Genomic DNA, 27,320 nt, shown 5'->3' on the forward strand with positions numbered 1-27,320 from the left:
CAGGGTTACTTGTGGTTGCTAGAATTGAATGGGAGCCAGAGCCTTCAGCTATCAGGCTCCCCTCCTGTGGAACCATCTCCCAGTTTCGGTCCGGGATGCAGACACCCTCTCTATGTTTAAGAGCAGACTAAAGACCTTCCTTTTTGATCAGGCTTATAGTTAGGGTTGCTTAGGCTGGCCTTTAGATATGCTGCTATAGGCTTAGACTGCCAGGGGAATCACCCATCGTGCACTGGGCTTCGCTCTCCTCCTCTCTGTCCTCCTATATGTGTCATATATAAATCATACTCATTTGTATTACTAACTCATCTTCTTCTCCGGAGCCTTCGGGCTCCCCTCATCCCAGATTCCGGGTGCTGCTGGAGGAGGCTACAGACTTGAAGAGGCTCAAGTGGCCACCTGTAGCACCACCTGTTCATGTCCCCGACTGTCCATGATTAGTCTCTTCCCTTTCTATCTCTCTTTATCTCTGTCCCACTCTTTCCTTCTGTATATATATCTTCTTCCATTATCTGTCTTTGTCTCTGCCCCGCTGTCCTGCTCTCTTTTCTCCCAACCGGTCAAAGTAGAAGGCCGTCCTCATTGAGCCTGGATCTGCTCGCTGTTCCTGCCTGTTAAAAGGAAGGTTTTCGTCGCCGCTGTTGCCTGATGTGCTTGCTCATGGAGAATTGTTGGGTGTAAATTCATTGAAGAAGTGTGGTACTAGAGCTGCTGTACTTGTGCTGTAACTTTTGTTGTGATTTGGCTTGATATAAATAAAATTGACTTGACTTGACTTGACTTGTGAGTGAGGGGAGACCTGGTGTCCCATCTGTAGTGGGGTGGGCAATTAGTTTGAGGGGAGCGTCAGTGGCGTTTTGACACTCACTATCCTTAGATAGTTTACATTAATATTATAATTTATTAAATAAAGTCAGCCAGCTGCCACTGCTTCCTGGTTCAGACCTGTTTAATCTGCTCACTGCTGTATGCAGTAGAGATGCTCCATTGCTCAGCTGCTTTGCCAGGGCATAGCCTATAGTGACGCTCACACTGCTCTGTTCTTACAAACCCATCCATCCATCCATCCATTGTCTTCCGTTTATTCATGTTAAGGGTCGCAGGGGGTCTGGAGCCTATCCCAGCGGCTACGGGCGAGAGGCGGGGTACACCCTGGACAGGTCGCCAGTCCATCGCAGGGCCAACATACATAGACAAACAACCATTCACACTCACATTCATACCTACGGTCAATTTAGAGTATCAGTCAGCCTCGTCCCCATTTGCATGTCTTTGGGCGGTGGGAAGAGGCCGGAGTACCAGAGAGAACCCACGCAGGCACGGGGAGAACATGGAAACTCCACACAGAAAGATCCCGTGCCCGAGCTGGGACTCGAATCTGGAACCTTCTTGCTGTGAGGCGACAGTGCTAACCACTGCACCACCGTGCCGCCAGCTGTTCTTACAAACTTTATCCAGAAATTGTTTTACATCAAGCCAAATATTATGTTTCACCTCTTGCTAAAACAGAGGAGGACTAAATTGTTCCACTTAAACGACATCCACAACTTGCTCTGTATTTTCAGATCTTGCAGAAATAGAAAATTATCTCACAACACTGCATACTCAGTAAGTAATCTGAGTACTCATCGGGTCAAATGATACCCAGATATCTTGAAATTGGATTAGATTTCATTGTGAAGTTAAAAAAAACTGTTTCAGTAGCATTGCAACATTTGTGAAATGGGCCCGCCTTATATGAGATTAAAAAAGTCATTTATCTCAGGTTCAACTAAGATATCTACATATCTTCAATCCAATAGTTACTGAATAGAATAGGATAGAATAAAATAGAACAGAACAAACTTTATTGACCCCAGAGGGAAATTTTTACACTACATTACACCCACATAAAACACAATAAATGTGAATTTTAAGAATAAAATAAAGATAAAATACAAATATGGTAAAAAAAAAAAAAGAAGCTAAAAATAAATACAGGATATGGCTCAAATAAATATATTTACCTATGGACATCTATATACAGTCAGGAAATAGCAGTGCAAAGTGTGCATGGTTAAGTGATAAACTGTATTTACAGTAAGGTATGGTAGTGCAAAGAGGCGCCATGTGCAAGTATGCATGCTAAAGTGATTACAGTTTGTCCAGTTTGCCTCACTGTTAGGCATTGTACAGTCTGATGGCTGTGGGTTTTAGCGATCTCCAGTGTCATTTGGTTTTGCATTTGGTAGCAAGAATGAGCACATTCAGTAGAAGGCTCATTTTCCCTATGTCTGAGTGCAATGGGTGAGAGTTGTTGTCCATGATGGCTTGGAGTCTGGTGAGTCTTCTTCTCTGACACCACCACCAGAGAGTCAAGCGCCACCCATGGGCATCCTTGATCAAGGCCTAGCCCTCAGCATTGGTCCTGGGGCGCTGCACTGCGGCTGCCCACTGATCCAAAAGCATTACCGTCGGTCAAGAGCAGAAGATTAATTTCCCCACTGTGATTAATTAGAAATGTGTCCTCAAGGCTTTGCTTATTCTATCCCACATTGAACATCAACCGATGACACTAAAGCCAATCCCTTCAAAATCTTATGTGGTGATTACATACTTTTGTGAGACAGTGTGGGATCATTTTTGGGTAAAACTCTTCTTCTTTTTCAGTTCAGACCCCATCAGGAGTCATAACCAAAGCCACAGAGGTGTGTTTACTCAAGGAGGGGAACAGCTTTGGGTTTGTCATGAGAGGTAAGCTTTAATTTTTAAGTAAATATGGCTAACTTTATATTTTTAATAATGATTAATTCTCTTTATTTCTTTCAATGTGTGTGTGTTTTCCCCCCTTTTTTCAGGGGGCTTCCATGAGGACTGGCGCAAGTCTCGTTCTCTGGTGGTGACCTATGTCAGGTCCGGTGGTCCAGCTGACAGGTACATTTAGGGTTTATCTTTGTATGTATATTTGTACAGACATTTTATACTTGATTCATTTATGAATGTGTGTACTTACCCTATAAATAAAAGAAAGTACAGTATGTGTTCAAGTGTGTTTTGAAAAGTGTGAATGTGTCTTGACTATCCATAGTCAAGTCTTATGACTTTCAAATCCATATTATTTTCATTTTTTTGCACCATAAACTCAGACTAATGCATGAAATTATAGCAGCAACACACAAAGTGTGTATGTGTTATCTTCAAAGCAGAAAGGGCACTGCTCATCCCCCGGCTAATGCAGCATCACACTTTACCTCATGTAAATTGAGAGCACCAAAACACTTGAGCAAACATAATGCACCGTCTAAGACTTTATGGTCATTTATCTTGTTTATCCTTCATCTCACCTGGGAGGGAATGCTCATGTGGAACTCTATAATGATTTACTGTGACTGGTGCTTAGACGCTTGCATGAGCATCTTCTGCCGGTCGCGGATAATTTTTCTCCTCTCTCTGTCTCCTGTATTTCCCAAGAGAGGGTACTTTGAAGGCTGGCGACAGAATATTGAGCATAGATGGGATGCCTTTAAACAGAGAGAAGCACGCTGATGCTTTGACCATGCTGATGCAGAGCGGCCAGGAAGCTTTGTTCCTGATTGAGTATGACATCTCTGTCATGGGTGAGCACACACACACAGCAAATATGTGGAGGCAGGGTAGGGCAGCGTTGCTCTGAGGGTAAATAATGTGGCCGTTTGGCTGCATGGATGAGTGTCAGTGCTGGATATGCCACCAGGGGAGTCACCCAGGCCCAAGAGCACACTTCAGCATGCAAGAAAAGGATGGATGGGAGCTATTTCTTGTTTTATTGTAATGTGTGGCTTTCTCATCACCCCTGAATAATGACAGGTTAATTTTTTAAGCTAATTACTTTTCTGTTTCTGAGTTATTGACTGAGACATTTCATTTTACAGGCAATGTCCATCCTTTTGGACAACTTTCATTGACAGATGTTGCTTTTTTAAATGCATGCTTTTTTCACATGACCAAAAAAATTTTTTTTGAACATGAGCATTGGACACATATTTGTCAGTGTCCCTCTTTTGATGCTACAAAATTCATGGGAAAAAAATTACAAATTGTCAACTTCCAACCACTTTCACAGCAACATTTAAAGCTGCACCTTGGAATAGATGGCATTGATACAACTATTTTCATCACCTGTGGCAGTGCTTCCCATGACCCTTATGCTGTCTTTTACATGAAAATTGATGAATTGCGAAGCAATTTGAATTTGGTTTCTTCAACCACTTTTGTTTGTTTGATTTATCTTGACTTAAAAAGTCACTTTTGCCACTAACCTCTCAAAAACAGACAGAATTCACGCTTTCAACTGAACCTCTATATCTGTGAAAAAGAATCAAACACTGAATGCTAAAATCTTTGGCATAACATCCATCTGTTCATGGTAACCAATTTTTAAGGGTGCAAAAAAGAACAGGTCATCAAGGACAGATGACATATGTTTTGGTTCGGTCAGGAGGAGGTCAGCATTCAGAAATGCTGCCAGCTGACTGAATAGGTTGGCACCGTTAAAGTATTAACACTCATGTACTTTACAACTGAAATATAACGAAATTATGGACAGAATCTTTTTTTCTGATTCTGAACATGCGTTCCTCATCCATGAGCTCATTTGGGTCTCTCATCAGTTAGAATTATAAAAGTCTTATAATGTGTTGCAGGCTAGATGCATCATTAAATGTGCTGATCTCTGTCATATCTGTGTGCTTTATTGGTTTCAGAGGCAGTGCAGCAAGCCTCAGGCCCTCTGCTGGTGGAGATCGTGAAAGGTCCTGCTGCCAGCCTGGGGATCAGTCTCACTACATCAGTATACAGGAACAAACAAGTTATCATTATAGACAAGATAAAGGCAGCCAGTGTGGTGGAAAGGTGAAACAACCTACTTTACTTTTCTGCTTCACAGACAATTATAGATAATAGAAACTTTCTTGACACATAGGTGCGGAGCGCTGCATGTTGGGGACATCCTTCTTTCCATAGACGGGACCAACACAGAGCACTGCTCTTTGATGGAGGTCTTGCAACTCCTGGGCAGCACCACTGATACTGTCAAACTGGAGATTCTTCCAGCCAGTCATAGCAGACTTCCTGTCAGGCCACAGGATACAGGTATGACTTGGTGATGACTCCAAAAATGCTTCTATGTCATGAATCAGAAATGAAATGAGAGAGATCTGAGAAAAGGTAGTGGAAGAGGAAATTGTTATTTTTTTGACACAATGGACACAAAAATGATAAAATGCCACATTCCTATCATAAGGACTGGAAATGATTGTGAAAACATACACATAATTTCAGGTCTTCTTTTTGCATATGTGTGGCAAGATGATCCACGACTTGGGCATATCTGTGATCAGATGTGAACCCTGTGATTGATAACCATTTTGAGAATAACAGTGGTAACCTTCTTTTATGAAAATTGAAGCCCAAATCTTCCATATTCGAGACATTTTTTTGACATGGTTGCAACAATTTTGATGTTAAGGACTGTGCCACAGTGGTGCAGTGGTTAGCACTGTCACCTCACAGCAAGACGGCTCTAGGTTTGAGTCTTTCTGTTCTCCCTGTGCCTGCATGTGTTCTCTCTGGGTACTCTCGCTTCCTCCAACAGTCCAAAGACATGCAAGAGGGGATTAGGTTAATAGGATACTCTTAACTGACCTTATGTGTGGGAGCAAATGGTTGTCTGTCTATATGTGTTGGTCCTGCGATGGACTGGCGACCCATCCAGGGTGTACCCCACCTTTCGCTCGAAGGCTGCTGGGATAGGCTCCAGCCCGCCCGCAACCCTTACCAGGATAAGCAGGAGACAATGTATGGATGTATAGAAATATACTGTACAATAGAGCGATTATACTTGTTCCAGTGTATTGTTTCCACCATATGCATTATGACAGCTCAGAGCTAATTTATCTACATCTGTAAAGAGCCTGGCTCTCTCCCAGCTGCTGTCTTGTGTGTGTGTGTGTGTGTGTGTGTGTGTGTGTGTGTGTGTGTGTGTGTGTGTGTGTGTGTGTGTGTGTGTGTGTGTGTGTGTGTGTGTGCGTGCGCATGTGTGCGTGCGTGTATATGTGCGTGTGTGCCTCTGTTTACATGCTTCTTGTACATATCAACAAACCACTCGCAAATACACAGACGCACAACTTCCCCTGTCAGAGATAATGTTCATGCCAGGCTCTGTAGAGTTATTTCTGGGTCAGCAGCTGCAGGGGCTCCCTAACATATGAGCATGTGAAATATCATAGAACATGACAAAGAGAAATGAGATGTTGTAAAATCTTCTTTTGGGTCACTGAGTCAATTTTTCCACCCTTTTTTCTGTCTTCTGGTTAATTTTTGCTAGGTCATGTCAAAACCTCACTTCCATCCATACATCTATCTATTCTCTTCCACTTATCCTGTTAAGGGTCATGGGGGGGCTGGAGCCGATCCCAGCAGCTTTTGAGCGAGAGGCGGGGTACACCGTGGTGACTGGTCGCCAGTCCAACGCAGGGCAAACACACATAGACAGACAACCATTCACACTCATAGTCATACCTTTGGTCAATTTAGAGTATCCAATTAGCCTAGTCTGCATTTGCATGTCTTTGGACTGTGGGAGGAAGCCAGAGTACCCGGAGAGAACCCACGCAGGCACAGGGAGAACATGCAAACTCCACGCAGAAAGCTCCAGTGCCCAAGCTGGGACTCGAACTCGGAACCTTCTTGCTGTGAGGATAACCTCTGCACCACTGTGCCTTCCCAACCTCACTTCCATTATATGTAATTGTGAAGTTTGACTCAGTTTGTCATGATGTGCAGTATATAAAATATGTTTCACAAAGACATAAAGTTTGAACTCTTGAGCATATGATTGCAGTAATTTTGTTATTTTCAGACATTTCAATTCAATTCACTTCTTGAATAAGGCAGCATGACGTTGTGATAACACCATACTTTCACAGCTTCGTTCCCCACGGGATAAAGAATGATTATAAGATGCAATTTGTCTAATCTCCTCTGAGGATTTAAGATTGATATGGCCAATAAGAGATTAGGAGTTAATGTTTCTCTCCACCAGTGTAGATGAAAAACAACATTTCTTGGAGAGCTTCCTGTAGGTGAGCTTAGCATAAGCTGCAGAGCTTTATAGGTTTGATTACGTCTGATAGAAACCAGCTCTGAGAGATTGGGCAGGGGTTCTCCTGCATGTGTCCTGATTACATGTGGTTGGATTTAGCCAGGTTCCCTGAATGGGGCTAACGTCTGCTGTTGTCATCCATGTTTCCAGCAAATCCTCCATCCATGTGAGCAAATTGTCACAGATTAGACCTCTGTAAATGAAACGACAAGGATTAATGTCACACGTAATGCTCGGTGACACATAGCTTCATGAATCTGTAAAGGGAAGTTAATTATTGAGGTGTGTGTCATACAGTAGGTCAACTGTTTCCTTTAGAATGCTTAATAATGCACTTTAATTCATGATTTGTCATGATGGATATTATGTCTTTTGAAATCAACAATCACATTTTCCTCATTTTGTTTAATGGAAGATAGAAAAATGTGAATATGATTCAGGCAAAAGGTCAAACTAAAATACTTTGATACCAGCCTGTCAATCAATCAGAAACAGAGACAGACAAACTCCCTCATTAGTAATCAATCATTCAGCTGTGCCCAATCAAGGTCAAGCCTTTTGCCTCCTAGCAGCCAGTTTTCCTGTTGCAAAACAACAACATGCCCAACAGTCAATTTACTCAGACTGTTTTTACCCCTTGGAGCTCTTTTGAATATAAAATCATGAAAATTATCTCCAATTTGCACTCAGTTATTTGGAACCTGGCTTGTAAGAGTAAGATCCTGTTTTTTTTTCTAGACTGCTTCCCACTGGCGTGTCTAACTTCTTCTCAGATGCTCATCTAAATATATTAAACCAAAGGATTTTATGTAGTGTACCATAACAAAAACATTAAATATCAATTACCCTGCTCTGAATTATCCTTCAGGGAGTGTGTGGTGTAGGACAAATTTAGACATGGGAATTTCATGGGTCGCATTTAGAAAAAAAAACAACAGCAGAGGAGTGGGGCTGGTTTACTTATGTGTGTCTCTTTACTGCTGCAGTAAAAGTGCAGAAGAGCAACCATCATCACTGGGACCAAAGTAGCAACTACTGCCATCCCCCACATGCTAGCCACAGCAAGACGTGGAGCAGCCCAAGCCACCCACACAACCAGCAGGACCACTGCAAATGTAAGTTATCACTTGTGACAGCACTGCTGCTGGCGAGACACCAGAGCAGGAGCTTTTTTCTGCATGTGTGTTAAATCTGTTTCCAGGAGATTTACTCCAACATCAGTTCCCACATCCCAGTTGCTGCTGTGAATGTGAAAAAAATAACATTTTTATATGAACTGGATTTTGTGTGCTCTTAATTTAACAGCCTCCTTATAAGTGTAGTGCTATGTCTTGTTTCAGCTCTGGTGAGTGGTGGCTTCTCCCCTTCCTCCACAGCCACCTCAGGCTTCAGCAGCCAGGGTAGCAACACACTGCCTTGCCCCATCCCCCCGATTACTCCTGCAAGCCCCCGCACCTCCACCAGCAAGAGGAGGAACAGGAAGAAGGACCACAAGAGCTCATGTATGACAATCCGTCTGTTTCTTGTATCACATTAAAGTGCAATTCTAGCCATGTGCAATGAAATATCTGTTAATCAGTTCATTAGGTACACCTAGATAAAACTATTAGAGGCCTGTGTGATTTCTTCCTTCACAAAGGTTTTGATTTTGAGTATTTGTTGAGTCGAGAAGTGTATTAAGTGTTTTTGGTTATACTGAGAGGTGTTATGAATTATTTTGTCCATTCCAGAGTTACATCTGACATAACATTAGGAGAATCTCTCAACCAAAGTATTTCAATAAAGTCAGACATTACAACTTTAAAAAATGAAATTAAAATAAATCAATACCTCTCTCTTTACGAAGGGTGCAATTATTGCAGAACTTAGCATTAGTTTTATCCAGCTATAATTAAAAAGCGAAATAAATGTTTTCCTTTCAAATGTATTCAATTCAAAAGTAATTGAATCTAGCAATACCTACCATTTTATTTTATTACTGGCTTTACAGAAACAGATTTGGTGAAAAATTGTAGCCTGAATATTAATGTTCACAACACTGAACATGTCTTTCTGGACATTTCTGGAGTAAACATTCCCCAACATTTTTCACACAATAATATACCATATTATCAACTGCAGGAAATATGTGAATTGACATATTAATGTATGTCATAAGATTGTACATGTATATATGTTTTCCATTACATGCACAAGATAATATAAATGTAAATATGTGATGATGGCTCTAAAATTCACCTTTTTCATTGTTTATGGATACGGCCTGTGTAAATTTGGTTACAGTGGTTAGACCTTTTAAAAAAGACAAATAGAAACGAGAAAAGCTTGGTTAAACCATTCATCCTTCAAATGAGGAAACAAAAGGACATTCTTCAATTACCATTTGTTTGCCTCAAATCTCATGCCTTAAAATGTAGTTTTATAAAAAAAATATCAATGTAAAATGTTCATTGTCGATTGTTTGTCCTCTGTTGATCTCTCATACTGATCACCCTGCAGTGCAGTCCCCTTAACCTAGACTCCCACAGTGCCCCTCTTGCTCCATTTATCTGCCACATTTCCACTAATATTTCCCTCTGATGTGTCCCTCCCACTCAGTGTCTCTGGCATCCAGCTCTGTTGGCCCAGGAGGGCAGGTTTTTCATGTGGAAACAAGCGAGGTCATCCTGAGGGGGGATCCGCTTACAGGTTTTGGGATCCAGCTGCAGGGAGGTGTCTTTGCCACAGAAACTCTGTCTGCTCCCCCAGTCATCCGCTTTATTGAGCCTGACAGCCCAGCTGAGAGGTAACTTATTGAGACACCTAAAAAGTAAACAAAATTCATATAGGGAATCACCTTGAACTTGGGGGTTCATGGTGCTAATCACTCTGCCTGGGAATGAGAAATCACATGTGAACAAAAAAGCTTTCTCATGATAGCTCAATAAGTAGTTTTCTGAAGGCTGGAGCATTTCTGTTGGTCCCGGACTGGGGAACTGGACCAACAAGATAGCAATTAATAGAAGAGCAACGTAGAAAATCATACCTCTTTTTCACAAATTATACTTTTTTTTTTTAGTCTCCCCTTCATATTATTCGGATACAACTCCTAAGGTGGTGTTGTAATTGTTAAAATTACTTAAATTTTACATTAAAAAAATTTAAAAGGAATAGGTTCACACTTTGTCAAATATGCTTATTGACTCACAAGAGGGTACTGAAAATTGATGACTCATAAGACAGGGATGGATTGGCTAATACTCAAGTTAATGGTAAAAGATGCCTCAATGAAATCTTCCTCCCAGCTGCTCTTGAGCTCACTTATTTAATTTTTTTCTTTACCTTCATTAAAACCAAATGTATCGATGCATGGTTGTGGTATGAGGGCTGTATCTTTGACAGGGGAACTGGATGAAGGTCAGGTAGAATCCTTTTTCTAGTCTTGATGCTAAAAGAAGCTGCTGCTTAACATGAGTAATCATCTGTATGGAAAGTGCTTTAACTTTTTTGAAAAATGTTGAAGTATATTTTCACAAGCCAAATATGTTTAACAAATTGAATGTTGTGGTGCATGTCAACTGTTAACAGCAGCAAGGTTTCTTTATAGGGGAGTGAACTCCCCAATATCATGAGGTCACAAACAGTTTCTAATGATTCTACTTGTTTAAGGCTTCAATGCAGCCTGTGTTCTTTATGGTTTAAAGCTGCTTATTTACTCTAGTCTAAACAGTATTGATTGTGACCAGTATGTAGCTGTCCTTGTCTTGTAAAATTAATGATGGTAGTGTTTGCTGGCGGCATAGGATAATCTCCACTGTGTGACACACTTAGTCCAGCAGAAGTTGGACAGGAGTGACTGAAGTGCAGCAAATGACTAATCTAGTGTCTCAGCCTCCATGCAAGGTTAATAAATGTGAATTAATGTTTGTTGACAAGGCTTCACTTCTTGACCCCACAATTAAGGGCCTGATTAAATATGTGATGTGTAAGGTCAGTTTTCAGTGTGTTTTATGTGAACCCTTAAAGCAATCTTTGCCTATGATCTATTTATTTCACAGGCATTATTTTAGGGGTAAAAAACACTGTATAAGCTTGCAGATAGAACTGAATTCATTAACCTTTCTTGACTTGAAGATCTGCTGATCAAATGGTTTTCGTTCAAATTCATGAGGTCAGGTCAATCCAAAGTGCTGTTTGTTGATCTCCCTTCCATTCACCGAGGTCATGTGTACCACTGTGCAGTCCTTTTTACAGATGTAATTTTAATCTTTCAGCCAAGATTGGTTATGGTGTGGCAACAGATGTTGAGTGGTGTTGCCTCATATTAATAAACTTTAAGTTAGATTTTCTACCTCTACTGAATCACCTTTGTCACTAAACAAACCACTGGAGTTCCTCTTCCTGCGATTCCCATTATTTCCCCATGAAAGGTTTTTCAAGAGAGTTGTAAGCAGTTCCTGTACTTCTAGTTCAGTACTGAACTGAACATCTTTAACCAGAAAAGGACAAAGTACTATTGAACAGAGTGACTGCTGGCACTAAAATAAGTAGAACAAGCAATTCCCACTGAAAGTAGGAATTTTCGTAGCAAATAAAACTCCCTCAGTCAGTACACTGATTTCACATTTCTCTGTAAATCTGAATTTACTATAGCTTCATGGTAAAATAATTTGGCTGTTTATCACAGAGCAGAAAATTAATTGCGCATTACAGTGCTTCTGATTTCTATAATTATAGAGTGAATATTTTTGGGTTTTTTAACTGTTGGTTGGACAAAACACGCAATTTAGGAGATTACATCGGGCTCAGGGAAATTGGGATGGTCAACTGTTTTCCAGATTAAAAGATCCAGATTAATTTAGGAAAAAATACAACCACTCAAATCTTATTTAGTATAATCCCCTTTTGTAGTCAAAGTATCTTATTTCCTCACTCATCCTCTTACATATACACTAAATTGTAATATCTCTGGATACATTTTTTTTAAGTCATGAAATTAACATGATGTTTTTTTTCTCCTATCTATTATGTGTGTTTCTATGTGAAGGTGTGGATTGCTGCAGGTTGGAGACAGGCTCTTGTCCATTAATGGAATATCAACTGAAGATGGCACTTTGGAGGAAGCTCACCAGCTGCTCCGAGACTCCGCTCTTTCTAACAGGGTCACAGTGGAGATCGAGTTTGATGTTGCAGGTATTATTGGTTATAGAAACAAATTTTCCATATACACAGTCCTGTCTACTACTTACATTGACATCTGATCATAAATTAGAGTCTGTAGTTCCCAGCAGTGGCACCTTCCACGTTAAACTGCCGAAGAGGAGGGGAGTGGAGCTTGGCATCACTATCAGCGGTGAGTTTATTGGTCGCAAAACGTCCAGCAGAGAGCAGTGTTACTCAACATTGACACAGAACTGCCCAGTATAAATCTGACTTGAATCAATGTTCTGTGATCCATAAAGCTCAAGCCTGAAATAGCACAAGGGCACATACCTCATTACCTCTAAATATAGGGCCTGTACCAACATTTATCATGACCAATTCTCTAACTACCTAAACCTCTGAACAATGACATCAAACATTTGACAAAACACCTAAATTTTCCTCTATTTTAACAGCAAGTAAGAAGCCTGACAAGCCCCTCATCATCTCTGACATCAGAAAAGGAAGCATAGCACACAGGTATGTCCTGTTATCACACCATGCTAATTTAATTTGTCAGTGAATGTGCATCAGTTATTTTGCTGCAACTTTTCATTTGAATGGTTTTGAAAATACTGATGCACTCCACAAAACTGAATTGATGGGTGATCTAAACTTTCTAAGCGTATGGGATTTTTCATCAAAATAAAATAATGGAATCCATTGTTTATTACAAGCTTAATTGGATTGAGCTATCAAAATGGGTTCAGTAGGGCAGCCTCGTTTCAGAAAGGGCTCAGCTTTGATTAAGTTAGGGAAGAGGTTACATTCACTCCCAAGCTCAACCCAGTGAGACACCCGGTTAATAGGATTCTCATTGTGAGTCAGGAGCAGCTCCCTGGTTCCACTTAATAATTTTGATCCTCTTGCTATTGTGTTTTCTAGAACAGGCACTCTGGAGCCTGGAGACAAGCTGTTGGCCATCGACAGTGTGCGTCTGGAGAACTGTACCATGGGAGATGCCATGCATGTACTGCAGCAGGCCGAGGACATGGTCAAACTACGAATTCAGAAAGATGAGGACAACATTGGTACAGTAGTCCCCCCAAACACCAAACATCAGAAGTTTAAGTAGTTCATTGACAATTAAATAAAAGCGAAATAATGTCAAAGGATTTATGATTTCTTATAAACAAATAAACTGGAGTCATCTCACTATTTCTTCATGTAATGCAGATGAGTTGGAGATGTCAGGCTCTATAATCTACACAGTTGAGCTGAAGAGATATAATGGACCTCTGGGTATCACCATTTCTGGCACTGAGGAGCCCTTTGACCCCATTGTCATTTCTGGCCTCACCAAGAAAGGCCTTGCAGAGAGGTGAGCTGTGACAGGCTGGGGTCAAGGTAGTTATTTCAGAGGAAGGCAACTCTAATTGGGATTAGCAGTGACTACAGGATTTATTTTAAATTAAATCAGACAGTAAACAATAGCTGACTCATTCCTCTGTATAACAAGAAGCCTCATTGTTTCTGTCTCAGTACACTGGCAGATGGAAAATTTTCCTGGCTGTCAGTACTGTCTGGTATCTCTGTCTCCTCCTAACCCCGCAGGACTGGAGCCATTCATATAGGAGATCGTGTACTGGCCATCAATGGGGTCAGTCTGAAAGGGAAGCCACTGAGTGAAGCCATCCACCTCCTGCAGATGGCTGGGGAGTCCGTTACATTGAAGATCAAGAAACAAACTGACCGTATGTTGGCTTCCTCTGTTTTTCCTGGCAAGGAAGCAAACTTCCCTCATGTATTTTGTTTACTTTTTAGAAGGTGGTTTTACAAGGGAAAGTCAGAAAGCAACAGAAAACAGAGAATTACAGAAATGTAAAATGTTTTGGCTCTGTGTGAGCATGTCTCCTACCTCTTATATGAATATTTTAGGGTAATACCAATTTGTTCCACTTGTTTGTTTGTTTTTAATCTCAAAAAGCCACGGAAAACAGATATTGTTACGAAGATTTGAATGGTGTGATTAGGAGACAGTGTGGATCAAATTGGAGCCTGAAGATGGTTACAGTTTATGAGCAGATATACTGAAGTTATTAGTATTTCTCAGGAGATTTCATAGCTGAATTTCCATCAAACTCCTTGGGTCCATATGAAATGGTCGAAGATGAACTTTTTGGCTCCCAGAAATCATTTGTATATTTTGATGACGTTTGTTGAGTCAATACATTTGAATTACCAACCTCTGGAGTGGCCACAGGGATTTTTGTGTGGGCATAGAGAGAAAAATGTGATATTTTGAGGCCATTATACAAAATTTGTCCTCGCAATTTTGTTATTTTGAGTCCTTAAGTTTTATAAAGTGGCCACATGGATGTATTTCAATACAATGTTCATATTCTGTATCTACACAACATCCTTGGTGGAGGAATACACTGAGTCCTCTCTAAATGAAGTTTTGTCTGGCTGGCTGGTGAAGGTATAGGGTGGATAAGAATTGATGGGTAAACTTTAGTTCTTCATGAAGAACCACCTTTGTGAAAATTGTAATAAATATTTTAAAGAAAAGTAAAGTAAAAATAACTGACAATTAGTGATGTTTGGGAATATTGTTTTGGCTCTCCAAAGGGAATGGAAATTATATTTTGTTTAATGCTGGCTTTGTGTTTCTAGAGTCTGATGGCAGGCAACCTTTGGACAAAGAAGCTGGGTTTTTAAGTGATCTGGAGGATGACCTGACAGACACCCAGAAGACTGGTAAACACTCTGAGATCTACTCTGCCACTGTTCCAAGTATAGACTCTGCAATGAGCTCCTGGGATGGCTCGGGATTTGATGCAGGTTACAGTAGCCAAGGTGAGGTCCAGTGGGAATCTTACTTTCCAGAAAGAGCTATTTTCTTTCTTTCATCTAATGAAGGCTTTTCTTGGTTTTCAGCAACATATCTACACAAAGCATCTGATATTTTGCTCAATCCCAATGAGTGGAAGCAAACTAGGCACAGGAGTCACACTACTTCAAGCTCTGCAGGCTTCCTTCACCACTCAGCACTCTATGATGGGAGGTTCACTGAAGATGACTGGGACAAGATTCCTGGGTAGGTCCACAGACCTACTGCTCCATTGCAGTTTCCTTCCTTTTTATATCAGTAACAATTTAAATGGTCTATATTCTTTAACTGATTTCTTATTTGTATATAACCTGCCTTTGTTGTTTCCATCTTTGGGTTCAAAGGCAAATTACACTGTCTGAATTATTTTCTTGTCAGTTGGTTTCCTTGTTTAGTTTGCTCCTCCAAACTGTCCTTTTCTCTTCTTTCTCAGGTATTCTCTCTCTCATCTGCTTTACTAACTGCCCACAAGCTCTTTGGTGTTCACATTTTTCTGTCACCCCCTGTCCACACAAAAACATTTCCCCAGAAACCATCCAAAGCATCACCCAAAGGATACATCAGCTATGTCTGTCTCTTCACACTTGACTTTTTCCCCTGAACTTTTATGTCACATGCTTTCAATTTACTGCCTTTTTTGGGGTGACGTTACTTTTGTTGGAAAAAACCTCTTTGATGGGTTTTTTTTTTTTAAATCAGCATATGAGAGAATAACCCCCTCAGTAGGGTCCTGACAGATTTTCAAAAGGACTTGCCTTCATGCAGCCCAAACCCCCTCCCCCCCCAAAAAAACTGCATTTCCCATGCTGCCTTTGTATGCAGCACCGACTTCAAGACTACAGGGCCACTCTTATGTTATGGTTCCTGCGTTGTCATAGATTCGTCAGCCCTCCTCGTTGCCATGGCACCCTGAACCCAGAAGACAGCTTCTGGTCCCAGGCTCTGCAGGACCTGGAGACCTGTGGACAGTCAGAAATACTAAGGGAGCTAGAGGTAAGCCTGCCTGCGGCCTCGTCCCCCTCCAACGTACATTTGACCAGTGTCGGCCTCAATGACCAGATGAAGCATTATGATAATCGCTAGAGTTTGTTATCTGTTATATAATCTGACAAGATAGGCAGGGCACCTGCTGCCACACTGACCCAGGAAGTTATTTACTCTGTGTATAATCAGGATCTGTGCAAGCTGCAGGGCAGATTATATGTCTTTTTATTTGTCCAAATGGAGGTTTACTTTAACATACACAGCACTGACAAAAAAACTTGTCACTTTTTTTTAAATTGTATTTTGTTCTATTGCAGGCATCCATGACAGGTAGTGCTCTTAGTCTATACCTGGAGGAGACCAAGACCAATGAAGACTCAGTGTTTCAGTCTGAAATTAGTCCCAAAAAAAGAGAGGGAATCCATGTGAAATCTAAGAACAAGATCAACCTCAACATGTCTACCAGCACCAGAGATGTCACCCAGGCCAAACAGACCCCAACTGATATTTTGTGTCCTACAACACTGGCACTACACAAGGTAGTTATATTATGGGATGGGCTTAAATGTGCCTTTTTTTTCTTTAGATTTACATATAGTTCATAGTTACTCCAGTTAATAAGTCATCTGCTTCCACAGCTTGATGAACATGACATAAATAAGTGTACATAAAGAATCTTCCAATTTTTAAATTTACACGTATAGTATGTGCCTCCTTGCTTCCCTCTTGGTACACTGTAACTGGACCCAGTGGAGACATGGCAAGTTAGGGCTTGCTGTGTGTGCGTGTGTATATATCAAAAATACACACCAGTCATTTCATAGCATTTCCTGGGCAGGTGCCTGCTGTGTCTATTACTGCCCTCACATGCTCTGACCCCCTGACTATTCCTGCATCCTCCTGAAGACATTTGTTTGATGTCATTGTGTCTCAACCCACAGTTTGACTAACTGGGGTGAAACTGGGCCAATGATCAGTCCTGCACTGTGGAAAATAATCATGGTTTGGGTTGATTTATCTTGCTTGTCATCTTGTCATATTAACTCATCATATGAAGTCCTAAGTTATAGTTGTTGGTTGTTTGTTTTGTTATAGCCAAATCTACTTATAGAATTGGGGTATAGATACCAACAGAATAAATGATATATGGCACCTCTGTAGATACAAGTCATGGACTGTAAACACAATAACATCACAATACAACTGACAGATGAAAATACAAAACAGAACAAAGAACAAGTGTTATTAAGTATGCATATTGACTGTGACAGTGCAGTATTTAGAATACATCTAAAACAATATAGACAATGGAATTTATTATTCAGTCTGTGGGGGAAAAGTGCTGGGAGCAGGTGTGGGCAGGGCACAGCCAGGGCTGGGGGTTGTTGACAGCAAGTTGATTATTTTTTGGGGGTCATGATCAAAATGGCCTCAAGCGATTTAACTTAATATATTTAACATCAATCTGCTCACAAGAGTCTAGGTGAAGACATTGCCACTTGGCATAGAACAACTCTTTTATCACATCTTCTGATGACATTATCAGATCAGAGATTATTTTGGTTCCAAAATTACTAGATGACATTGGATTCCAATTTGTAATTTAAAAAAAAAAATTTACATTTATTTCAATGTTTCTCTTGAGTCCAGCTTTATAGGAGGTGGAATTGCTACAGTACATTCTCATATATTAAAGCAAACCACTTCAAAGCTTCTCATTATTCATGGATGTGCAATGCATTGCTGTCAAACTCAATGGGTCCCTGTGTTTGCAGGTAACTGTAAGAAAGGACCTCCACAGCCTTGACTTTGGGTTCAGTGTATCTGATGGACTTCTGGAAAAAGGGGTTTTTGTCAACATGATCAGACCAGATGGCCCAGCTGATCAGGCGGGGTTAAAACCTTTCGACCGCATTCTTCAGGTACTGTACTGTGTATTTATCAGTAAAAGTAATCTAAGTCACTCAGGTAGTTTAAAATTTTTGTAAAATGCCCATTTTGTCATTGATTGTAGACAAACAGCTTAATCCTACTCTCGACTCTTAATACCACTATTTTCTTTGAGCTAAATATGAAGCTACAGCTAGTCAGCTCAGCATACAGATCCAAGGGGAAATGTTCATTCTGTTAGTGTTGCAAAAGCATAAAGAATGTTTTCTTTGTACAGAAGCAATGAACAAAGTTGAAGGCTCACTTGTTACACATCTTTACAAGGCTCTTGTTGATGCAATGCTAAGCTAATAGCAAGAAAATGTTTCACAGCTTTCACCTTCCAGCTTCATATTTAGCTTCCTAACACATGCATGCATATGCATACTTTTTATCCAGGTGAGCTCTCGCGAAAGAACTGTGCTATCACTAGTATTCTGTTGTGTGTGTACATGTTATCATCAAGAACTTGCTGCAGATGTGATCAGCACCTACGTAATGCACATTTCCTGTTAAAACATATCCCTAGGCCCTTTGAGTCCACTGTGTTCATGTTCAAGAAACCTGAGATTACACACTTGACATGGCATATTGTCTGTTTGAAAGTAGCCATTAGAAGATGGATACACTGTGGTTATAAGGACATGGACGTAGCGACAACACTTGAGTCAGCTGTGGCATTTAAATTATGCTCGCTCTGGGCTTCAGGCCCAATTTGCCAAGAAAAATACCCCCTATATTACACCACAACAAGCCTGAACATCTAATACAAGGCTTGGAGGTGGTTGTCATGTTTAATATAAAATCTTTTAAACTCACTTTGCTTTTAAAATTCTTACCAGGTGAATCGTGTTCGGACAAGGGACTTAGACTGCAGTCTAACTGTGCCCCTAATTATGGAGGCAGGAGACAGCTTGGATGTGGTCATCAGCAGGAGTCCACTGGAAATGACAAACAATGGGCTGCCAAACGACTGTAATGGCCCCTCAAACTCAATGTTCTCCTTTTCTCAGCACAGAACCAACAGCATTGCCCTGTGACCATAAAGCTAGTTCTAAAGACCTTGCTGCACTGGGACCACACACAAGCATCATGTATGTTTCAGTTTGTCACATTGCAGCAGCAGCACCCCCCCCCCCCCATCTTTCACATTCAGCAAAATCATCCAATCAGATGCACAAACACACACTCATCACCTGAAAGCATCTTACTCACGAAGTGTTAACCATTGTCAGTTTTAGTCACTGTGTTCATATGATACATAAGGGCAGCCTAACGTCACAGTCACCCCCCACCCCAAAAAAAAAAACAGGCAAAGACACATGCACATGCAGGGTTATATAACAAGGGAGACATAGCTTTTGAACCAGGATGTCAACACACAGCTCAGCTTTGGAGAGAGTCAAACACTGTACTCACGCACTTTTATAAATGTATCATTGTCTGCTTTAATGGGATTCATATTCTCACTGAAAAAACACATGCAGTTTTGTTTTTCTCTGCACACTGAACATGCATGGTCTTTATATGCTTTTACACACACAGGTTGTCAGTAGACACAAAGTTCAAGGCACATCATGCTTGTTTAGTTTTTCTTGGCTCTCTGCCCTTGTTTCCAGTCTCTCCTTCACATTGGCCATTCCAGAGAAAGAACAGTGCATCCAAATTGGCAGAATCCTCACTGCCACTTGCCAAGGACTATGAACTGTATTTTAGAGCTCCCTATATCTTAATACCATGGATGCTTATGAAGATGCTCTACCCTTTCTTTTTTAGATTGAAAGCACCTAACAGTTTCTGAATGGTTCCAGAGAGATTCTAGTGTTCTGTGCTGATGTTGCACGACAAAGTTTCCAGTATCACACTCTGCAAATGGGTCCTTGTTTGCAGATTTCTCCATTACACTCCAAGAGGTCAAATCTCCTTTTCACATATTTACGTTTCACTTTCCCCCTTTGAAACTGAATCTCTGTTCATGGCATTGCAGAATGAGTTTTGGGTTAGTTGTCTGTCTGAAACTGATGCCTCTTCATGTGAATCAATATCCTTTGTGAAAACAGGATAAAATGCCTTGGACATTTCAACAATGAATGATCATCTTGTGTTCTCTACATATGCGTGACTTATTGGTTTGTTCCTTCCTGCAGTAGCTGATTTTTTTTAACATGAACTATAAGCATTTATGTATTTGTTCTCAGCAACTAGTTAATGATAGAAAATATTGGAGTCATCTCTCTCTGCTCCAGTATGGTCTCTGTAGGAGTGTTTCTATCATGACGGTGTTTTTATAAACTTTTGTGTTCAGTCAGGCCTGCTTAATCTGCTGCCTCGATGGACATTAAAAGCGTTTGTTTCATGTGTTAGCTGATGTAATGATGTTATATAATAGTTTCATATAGAGCAGCCTTACAGACAGATAAATCCTTGGTTTGGCAACTGTTTTGGATCTTGTTTCAAAATTGTCTTTCATCAAATGTCATTTTGTAGTGGCCTATTTTTAAGGTTTTATATTATTTGACTGTCTTGTATCTGTTTCTGTATAATGTCTATAATATGTGCAGTGTTTTATTTTCATTAAATGCATGTATTATGTCTTTACTTAAGCTGTGATACTGAATGTGGCTGCACATTTCTTGGTTTATTTCCACAACCTCCCTGATGGATCCATGAATATGTCAGGAATCAGTTCAGAGGACTTTGAAAGATTTTAACTTTTATTTTTCTTTAATCTATTACAAACAATGAAAATGTATTTCTTTTTACAATAATAAAGTTATAAAACTATATTTCACTTGGCTGTAGTTTGATAAGTGTCTTCTTTATTTTGGCTATAACTTTCACTGGATCAGAAGGGTAAACATTTAGGTGGAATATAGAAGAAGGCTGCTCTTACACCTGCTTTGTTTAGTTAGCTCTGAAGCAGTTTTCCATCTCAGTGTGGTTTGGTTGGGTAGGTGTGAACCCAGCAATCATACCCTGGTGCACGCTTAAAGTAGGCCAAATAAGCCAAGCTTTGTTGAAGAGGTGGTCTTGACACTCTTATAAATGAACTGTGGTGTGGTGAGAATGTGATCCAACCTTGATCCAACACATACCAGTTTCTGCAATTTCGAGTTGGCATCTTTCAGCCTAAACAGCTCCCGTAACCGGGTATATTTCACATTTTTGGATGTGCACGAATAATGTGAAAAGTGGTGGTATGCATAGCAGAAATAAAATATTAAAAACACAGGGAACTTTCTAACATTCTTTGGGTTTTTAGATTTTTTTTTTTTTCGGAGAAGAGGCAAACCTCAGAAGTACATTACTGCCACCTACCGTGGTTTGTGGTAAAGCATTTGGTTTGCTCACAAACAATTCCAAGGGTGAAATAATCCAAATTGTTGGGCTTAAATTATTCTGACCAAAACTAACAAACTACAAATATGGAACACCCTTAAGTCTATCTGTCACTTGGGTTCAGAATGAAATTTTATACAAGGATTCAATGGCCACAGAGGTGGACTTCTATCTATGGCTTCCATGATGTTTTTCCCTCTAATGTGACTATGGATTTGACATACACCAATGAGACATAACATTATGACCTCTGGCAGGTGAAGTGATTAACTAACGTTGACAATCTCATTAAAGGGGCATCTGTCACTCATATTCCTCAGGGTTCTGGCAAAGTAGTTGGCTCAACTGCCCTTTTTGACAAAAATGTAGTAATACATCCCAAACCCCAAATAAGTTGTAATTTATTTGAAAGCCCTCTTCTCAGTCTCTCTCCTCCAGCCTAGAAAACTCTACAGCTGCTGATTTTTTTTTCTGTACAACCCTTCTGGTCCTAACCCTGAATTCGTAACTGAATCTTCAGAGTATATATCCAGTTTTACTTAAAATGGATGAAGTCATTAATGTAGGCGATTTCACTACTAGTGGATGTGGACAATGACAGTCTGGATACCTCTTTTATCTCACTTTTTGTCTCAACAGGCTTCCATCAGGTTGTACATGAACCCACTCACTGTCATAACCACACATCCCACTTCATTCGGTCATATGACATTGAAGTTTAACATTAAATTGTATTTTTGCAGAACTCTGTTTAACATATCAGTTAATCATCTTGAATTTGTACTACTCAATGACACATCACAAAGGAAAACTGTATTTTCCAGATGTCTGTCTGATCATGCTGTAACTTGAAATAAGGAAATGATCTAACTGGCATTAAATTCAGTTTCATGCCCCATTATTACAGGGGACCCTGTTGTTAACAGTTGGCCCTCCCAAATTTATGATTTTACCCATAGTGCAGCACGCCCTTTATGAGCAACTTTGAACTCTATTGCCCCTTTTAAAAAATGGGAAAAAAAACAAGAAACAAAGAAAACAAGCAAGCAAACACGGTACAATCCCGAAACCAAACAGCACAAACAAACAAGTCAAAAACTTGAGAGGTGCTTCCAAACTGAGGCTTCACGTTATCCAGCAAGATAGCATTAAAACTTCGGAAAGCCCTTTGAAAAACTAGAGAGGAGAGCCTATTACGCAGCATTAATAGAGGAAACAACCCTTTCTCCTCAGTATGGTAGCTAGACTGACTGAGAGCCACAGTTCTACTGAGACAAGCATTCCTGTTTCGTTGAGAAGTAATGACTTGATGAACTTTTTTAATGATTGCCCCTTTGCCCTTCACAAACAGTACAACTATTCCATCCATCCATCCATTGTCTTCCGCTTATTCCTACATTAAGGGTTGCAGGGGGTCTGGAGCCTATCCCAGCATCAACGGGCGAGAGGCGGGGTTCATCCTGGACAGGTCGCCAGTCCATCGCAGGGCCAACATAGAGAGACAAACAACCATTCACACTCACATTCATACCTACGGTCAATTTAGAGTATCAATTAGCCTAGTCCCCAATTGAATGTTTTTGGATGGTGGGAAGAAGCCGGAGTACCCGGAGAGAACCCACGCAGGCTCGGGGAGAACATGGAAACTCCACACAGAAAGATCCCGTGCCCGAGCCGGGACTCAAACCCCGGAACCTTCTTGCTGTGAGGCCACAGTGCTAACCATTGCATCACCGTGCAGCCCCAGTACAACAATTTATTTTTCTAAACCATCTACCTGTCTCCTAGACCCCATTCCAACTAAGCTGCTTAAAGACACTTTATTCATAGTTAACAAATCTTTCTTAAATATGATCAATCTGTCACTATCATCTGGTTACATTCACATTCACACAGTCCTTCAAAATAGTGGTAATTAAAACCTTTCTCGGAAAAAGAAGACTCTTGATCCAGATGTTTTGGCCAATTACTGACCAATATGAAATCTTCCTTTTCCCTCCAAGATTCTTGAGATGGCAGATGCTAAGTAGCTTTGTGATTTTCTTCAAAGGAATAGCTTATTTGAGGACTTCCAGTTTGACAAATGCTGTTTTCTGTGCTATGATGAACTCTGAAATCAAACTTACTTATGACCTTCTACTTGTATCAGATAAGGGACTAGTCTCTGTGCTTGTCTTGTTAGATCTTAGTGCATCTTTTGATACCACTCACCATCACTTCCTACTGTAAAGACTGGAACATGTAATTGGCATTAGAGGAACCGCACTAAGTCGGCTTAGGTCATAATTACTAGGTCGATCACAGTTTGTACTTGTTAATGAAGATTCCTCTATGACCACTACAGTAAACTATGGTGTTCCACATGGGTCTATGCTTGGACCAATACTCTTAACCCTAAATCTGCTTCTGATTCATAATAAGAAAATGTTTGTTTAATTTGCATTGTTATGCAGATGATATCAAGACATTTCAATGCATTAACATGAAAACAATCAGCTGACTAAATTTAAGGCCTGTCTAATGGATATAAAAACATGGATGGCCAACAAGTTCCTATGACCAAATTTAGTCAAATCTGAAGTTATTGTGCTAGGGAAGAAAACACCAAAGAAACACCTTATCTAATGAGATAGGTACACTGGATGGCATTGACAGGAAATTTGGTGCAGACTTGCATTTGAGATTAATTGTATAATCTTATCAATTGAATTTCATCCCACACAATCACTAGGGTAATATTTCAGATTATACTATTGATTTCATACCAAATGCTTGCTGACTCCCAAATGTGATTTAACATCGGCATGATAGCTGTTGATTACATTTATCACCAGAACATTATGATGTAGTGACATATACTGTTAAATTTCCTGTTGTGTTCAAGTACAGCCTCACAGAGAGCAGCTTGCACAGCTCAAAATCATAAAGAATTTTTTGGTCTATCTTTTGTTTTGCCTCAACTGCTATTTCTGTAAAAAGGTCTATGGGTAAGTAACCTCTCACACTTTACGTTTCAACATTGGAGCCTTTCTGACTACCACATTCCAGCAAATAGTCAACAACCTAGCAGTGTCTTTGCATCTGTCTCTACCAGGTTTCATGTAATCAGTCCAGATCCAATATTGGACTATGGTTTGTATTTTATCTTCAATAAGCTCGTCAACTTTTGAGGAAATAAGCTTATTGTCCATCTTCCACAGAGCCAGGCAAGAAGATAAATATAATTTTTTTCTTCTTTGCATGACAGAGACCCACCGGGACCCACTGACCTCAGTCGTAAACATGTTAGTGTTGGTCAACTGAATCCTGGATTGTTATGCCAAATTCAAGCATCATTGACCCCAGTCTACATTGCGGCCCAAACAGATTTTATTCCACATTTTGGAAAAGGTGCAATTGGGTCTTTGTGGCACAATCAGCCAGCACACCCATCGGTTCAATACGAGAATGGTAGATTGAGCTCATCTGTGATATGGAATGATGAGTACACTTCACTGCCCTTCAGATGCATCTGACAGCCCTGCAAGATTTTTCAAAGTGCTCTCCAACTGTGATCCGATGTCCTCACATCTTCTAGTGCTCGATCATATACAGTTTGGGATGCAAATCAAAGTAAGATATCAGTGAAATTCCCAGCTGCTGGCTGGAATTAGATCATATGATGGATAACCTGAAAAACTTTGGACAGGTGGAAATGAATAATGACAATGTGAAGTGAGCTTGGTTGCCAATTGCAAAAGGAAAAATGTCTTGCCCTCCCAAAGTTCCCTTGACTCAGGCACCTAAACCACTCTTGCTCCCTGCGTGTTCACTGTGCGTGCACATGTTCATTTGGGATGGGCACAAATTTAGTGTTGACTATCCTCTTAGGGTTTCATTGGGTATCCAAATAAAAAAATGTCAAGGGTGGAAACATTTGTGATTTGTATGGGTAACTTGTATTTGTAGAATTGTATGGTAGAAGCAGTTACAAAATAAAACCTGGCAGTGAGTGATTAAAGCATCAAGTCATATTCTTTGTGTAGAAGGACAGCAATACATTTTTAAACCAGAGAAGCTGCAGCACATGACCAGTAAAAGTAATTAACCTGTCATTTGGAAAGTTAAGTGCTGCAGAGTTGTTCCTGAAGATGAGTGTATCTATAAAAGCAAGTAAGTTAATATTGTGCTGAAATTTAGTCTCTAAATCATCTGTGCCACATAACATGTCAGGTGTCCTTTTAGCAACTCCTCTATTTATGCCTTCATGATCATTTAAATTGCTATTATGCCAGCATCAAAAAAGCTCATATTTGGTTTATATGGAGCCTCAGATGGAACATGGAGAGGGCAATAATAACCAGTGGTAGAAACAGTTATAAAGGTGTACTTTCCTCTTTTTAGTTTTTGTACTTTCGGGTCAGTTCGGCAACCAAATGACGTGCTCTGGGCAGTTTAGAAAAGCTATGGAAGAGTCAGTGAGAAAGAGTTTTCCTCCTTCATTCAAAGCAGTTGTGAGCAATTCAATTTCAATTAATTGTTAAATTCAAGCAGGGCTGTGAGGTTGGAGTGATCTTTGCGACAAATGAATTCCCATACGTAATCACTTCAAATGCTTCTGACTTTTCTGCAAGCCAAGGAATCCAAATCCAAATCCAAAGAAAAAATGTTTATTTGTAACCACATAGAAATATTGTAATGTGCATCTTAAAAGGGACAACTGTGGGACAAATATACTTTGGTTCACTTGAGTTTACAAGTAGTACATGATTTTTGATGGACAAAGCAGCATGGTACTATGGTGACCCCTGCACATGCCTCAGGAAGATTTTTTTTTTTTCAGATTTTGTACTCTTATGAGCTGTTGCCTTAGTAAAAATGAAAATGTGATACACCTCCAATTACAATTACACAGACATTATATTTACTCTGCTAATTAATCTTGAAGGGGCAAAAAATAAAATGCCATTGCTTCAACAAATATAGCGCACCAAAAATGTAATCCAGACTCACAGATCAATATTTAGAAAATAAATCTCTGTTTTCAGAAAGATAATTAATTCATGATGGTGTTTGTTTGACGTACAGTATAAAATTGTTGTGGAAGGCATATGTGATTTACAAACAATTCAACTTCTAACATTCAACTTCCTAAACAGAACATTAGAAACTGGAACCTAGTAGAGGTTCTGCAGGGTATGCCTGCTATTGAAAGTTAGAGAGGAAAATTATTTTCTCTGTATTTGTAAAGCAATGTTCTCAGAGATTATGAATGAAGATATTTCATTTTAGATTTCTACTCTATTTTGTCATTGTCTTGGAGAGGAGCGTTGTCATCCTCTAGATAAGGTTATTTTAGTTTACAGTATCAAAAAGTTATAGGCTAAAAATATTTCCTCCTTGAATGTGTTGTAAAAGCATTACAATAAAGGTGAAACAACATATAAAGTGCAAAGAGAGGTTTCAAAAAATGCACAGGCAGTGTACAAATACTCTAAAAATGCCACTTCACTTTTCTCAGTACTTGGTTGCTTTTCTCCTATTAGCTCAACTGTTTTTGAGGACGGATCTTCATATGAATGCATTTTTCACAGTATTTGGCCAAGGCCGTAACTTAAAGGATGTCAAGCATGATTGAGTCGATAGATTATATATATATATATATATATATATATATATATATATATATATATATATATATATATATATATTATATATATATTTTATATATATATATATTTTATATATATATTATATATATTATATATATATATTATATATATACAAACACACACACATATATACATATACATATATATACATATACATATATATATGTGTATATATGTATATATACACACACACATATACGTATATATATATACGTATATATATATATATATATATATATATATATATATATATATATATATATATATATATATATATATACGT

At 39.7% G+C, this 27,320-nt stretch overlaps 1 protein-coding gene across 4 annotated transcripts in view; it reads left to right on the plus strand.

Annotated features, from left to right (window-relative positions):
• The window catches only part of LOC147255793 (glutamate receptor-interacting protein 2-like), a 28,525-nt gene extending 7,694 nt beyond the window's left edge, over nucleotides 1-20,831 (plus strand). For 2 of the 4 annotated variants that reach the window (XM_086213758.1, XM_086213759.1), the window contains exons 5-24: nucleotides 2,650-2,733; nucleotides 2,838-2,913; nucleotides 3,451-3,596; nucleotides 4,722-4,869; nucleotides 4,940-5,109; nucleotides 8,107-8,235; nucleotides 8,461-8,622; nucleotides 9,719-9,905; nucleotides 12,147-12,292; nucleotides 12,372-12,452; nucleotides 12,718-12,781; nucleotides 13,187-13,332; nucleotides 13,478-13,622; nucleotides 13,856-13,995; nucleotides 14,918-15,100; nucleotides 15,182-15,341; nucleotides 16,013-16,127; nucleotides 16,436-16,657; nucleotides 17,894-18,040; nucleotides 18,890-20,831. In XM_086213758.1, the coding sequence (XP_086069884.1) occupies nucleotides 2,650-2,733; nucleotides 2,838-2,913; nucleotides 3,451-3,596; nucleotides 4,722-4,869; nucleotides 4,940-5,109; nucleotides 8,107-8,235; nucleotides 8,461-8,622; nucleotides 9,719-9,905; nucleotides 12,147-12,292; nucleotides 12,372-12,452; nucleotides 12,718-12,781; nucleotides 13,187-13,332; nucleotides 13,478-13,622; nucleotides 13,856-13,995; nucleotides 14,918-15,100; nucleotides 15,182-15,341; nucleotides 16,013-16,127; nucleotides 16,436-16,657; nucleotides 17,894-18,040; nucleotides 18,890-19,087 (2,849 nt within the window). In that variant the 3' untranslated portion in view covers nucleotides 19,088-20,831. The remainder of the gene's footprint in view (nucleotides 1-2,649; nucleotides 2,734-2,837; nucleotides 2,914-3,450; nucleotides 3,597-4,721; nucleotides 4,870-4,939; nucleotides 5,110-8,106; nucleotides 8,236-8,460; nucleotides 8,623-9,718; nucleotides 9,906-12,146; nucleotides 12,293-12,371; nucleotides 12,453-12,717; nucleotides 12,782-13,186; nucleotides 13,333-13,477; nucleotides 13,623-13,855; nucleotides 13,996-14,917; nucleotides 15,101-15,181; nucleotides 15,342-16,012; nucleotides 16,128-16,435; nucleotides 16,658-17,893; nucleotides 18,041-18,889) is intronic. The other 2 variants (XM_086213760.1, XM_086213761.1) reach the window with 1 other exon arrangement.
• The last annotated feature ends 6,489 nt before the right edge of the window (nucleotides 20,832-27,320 follow it).

The sequence above is a fragment of the Aulostomus chinensis genome, chromosome 9 (assembly GCF_037954235.1).
Source record: "Aulostomus chinensis isolate RoL2024-O1b breed Wild chromosome 9, RoL_Achi_v1.0, whole genome shotgun sequence".
NCBI classification, from domain to species: domain Eukaryota; kingdom Metazoa; phylum Chordata; class Actinopteri; order Syngnathiformes; family Aulostomidae; genus Aulostomus; species Aulostomus chinensis.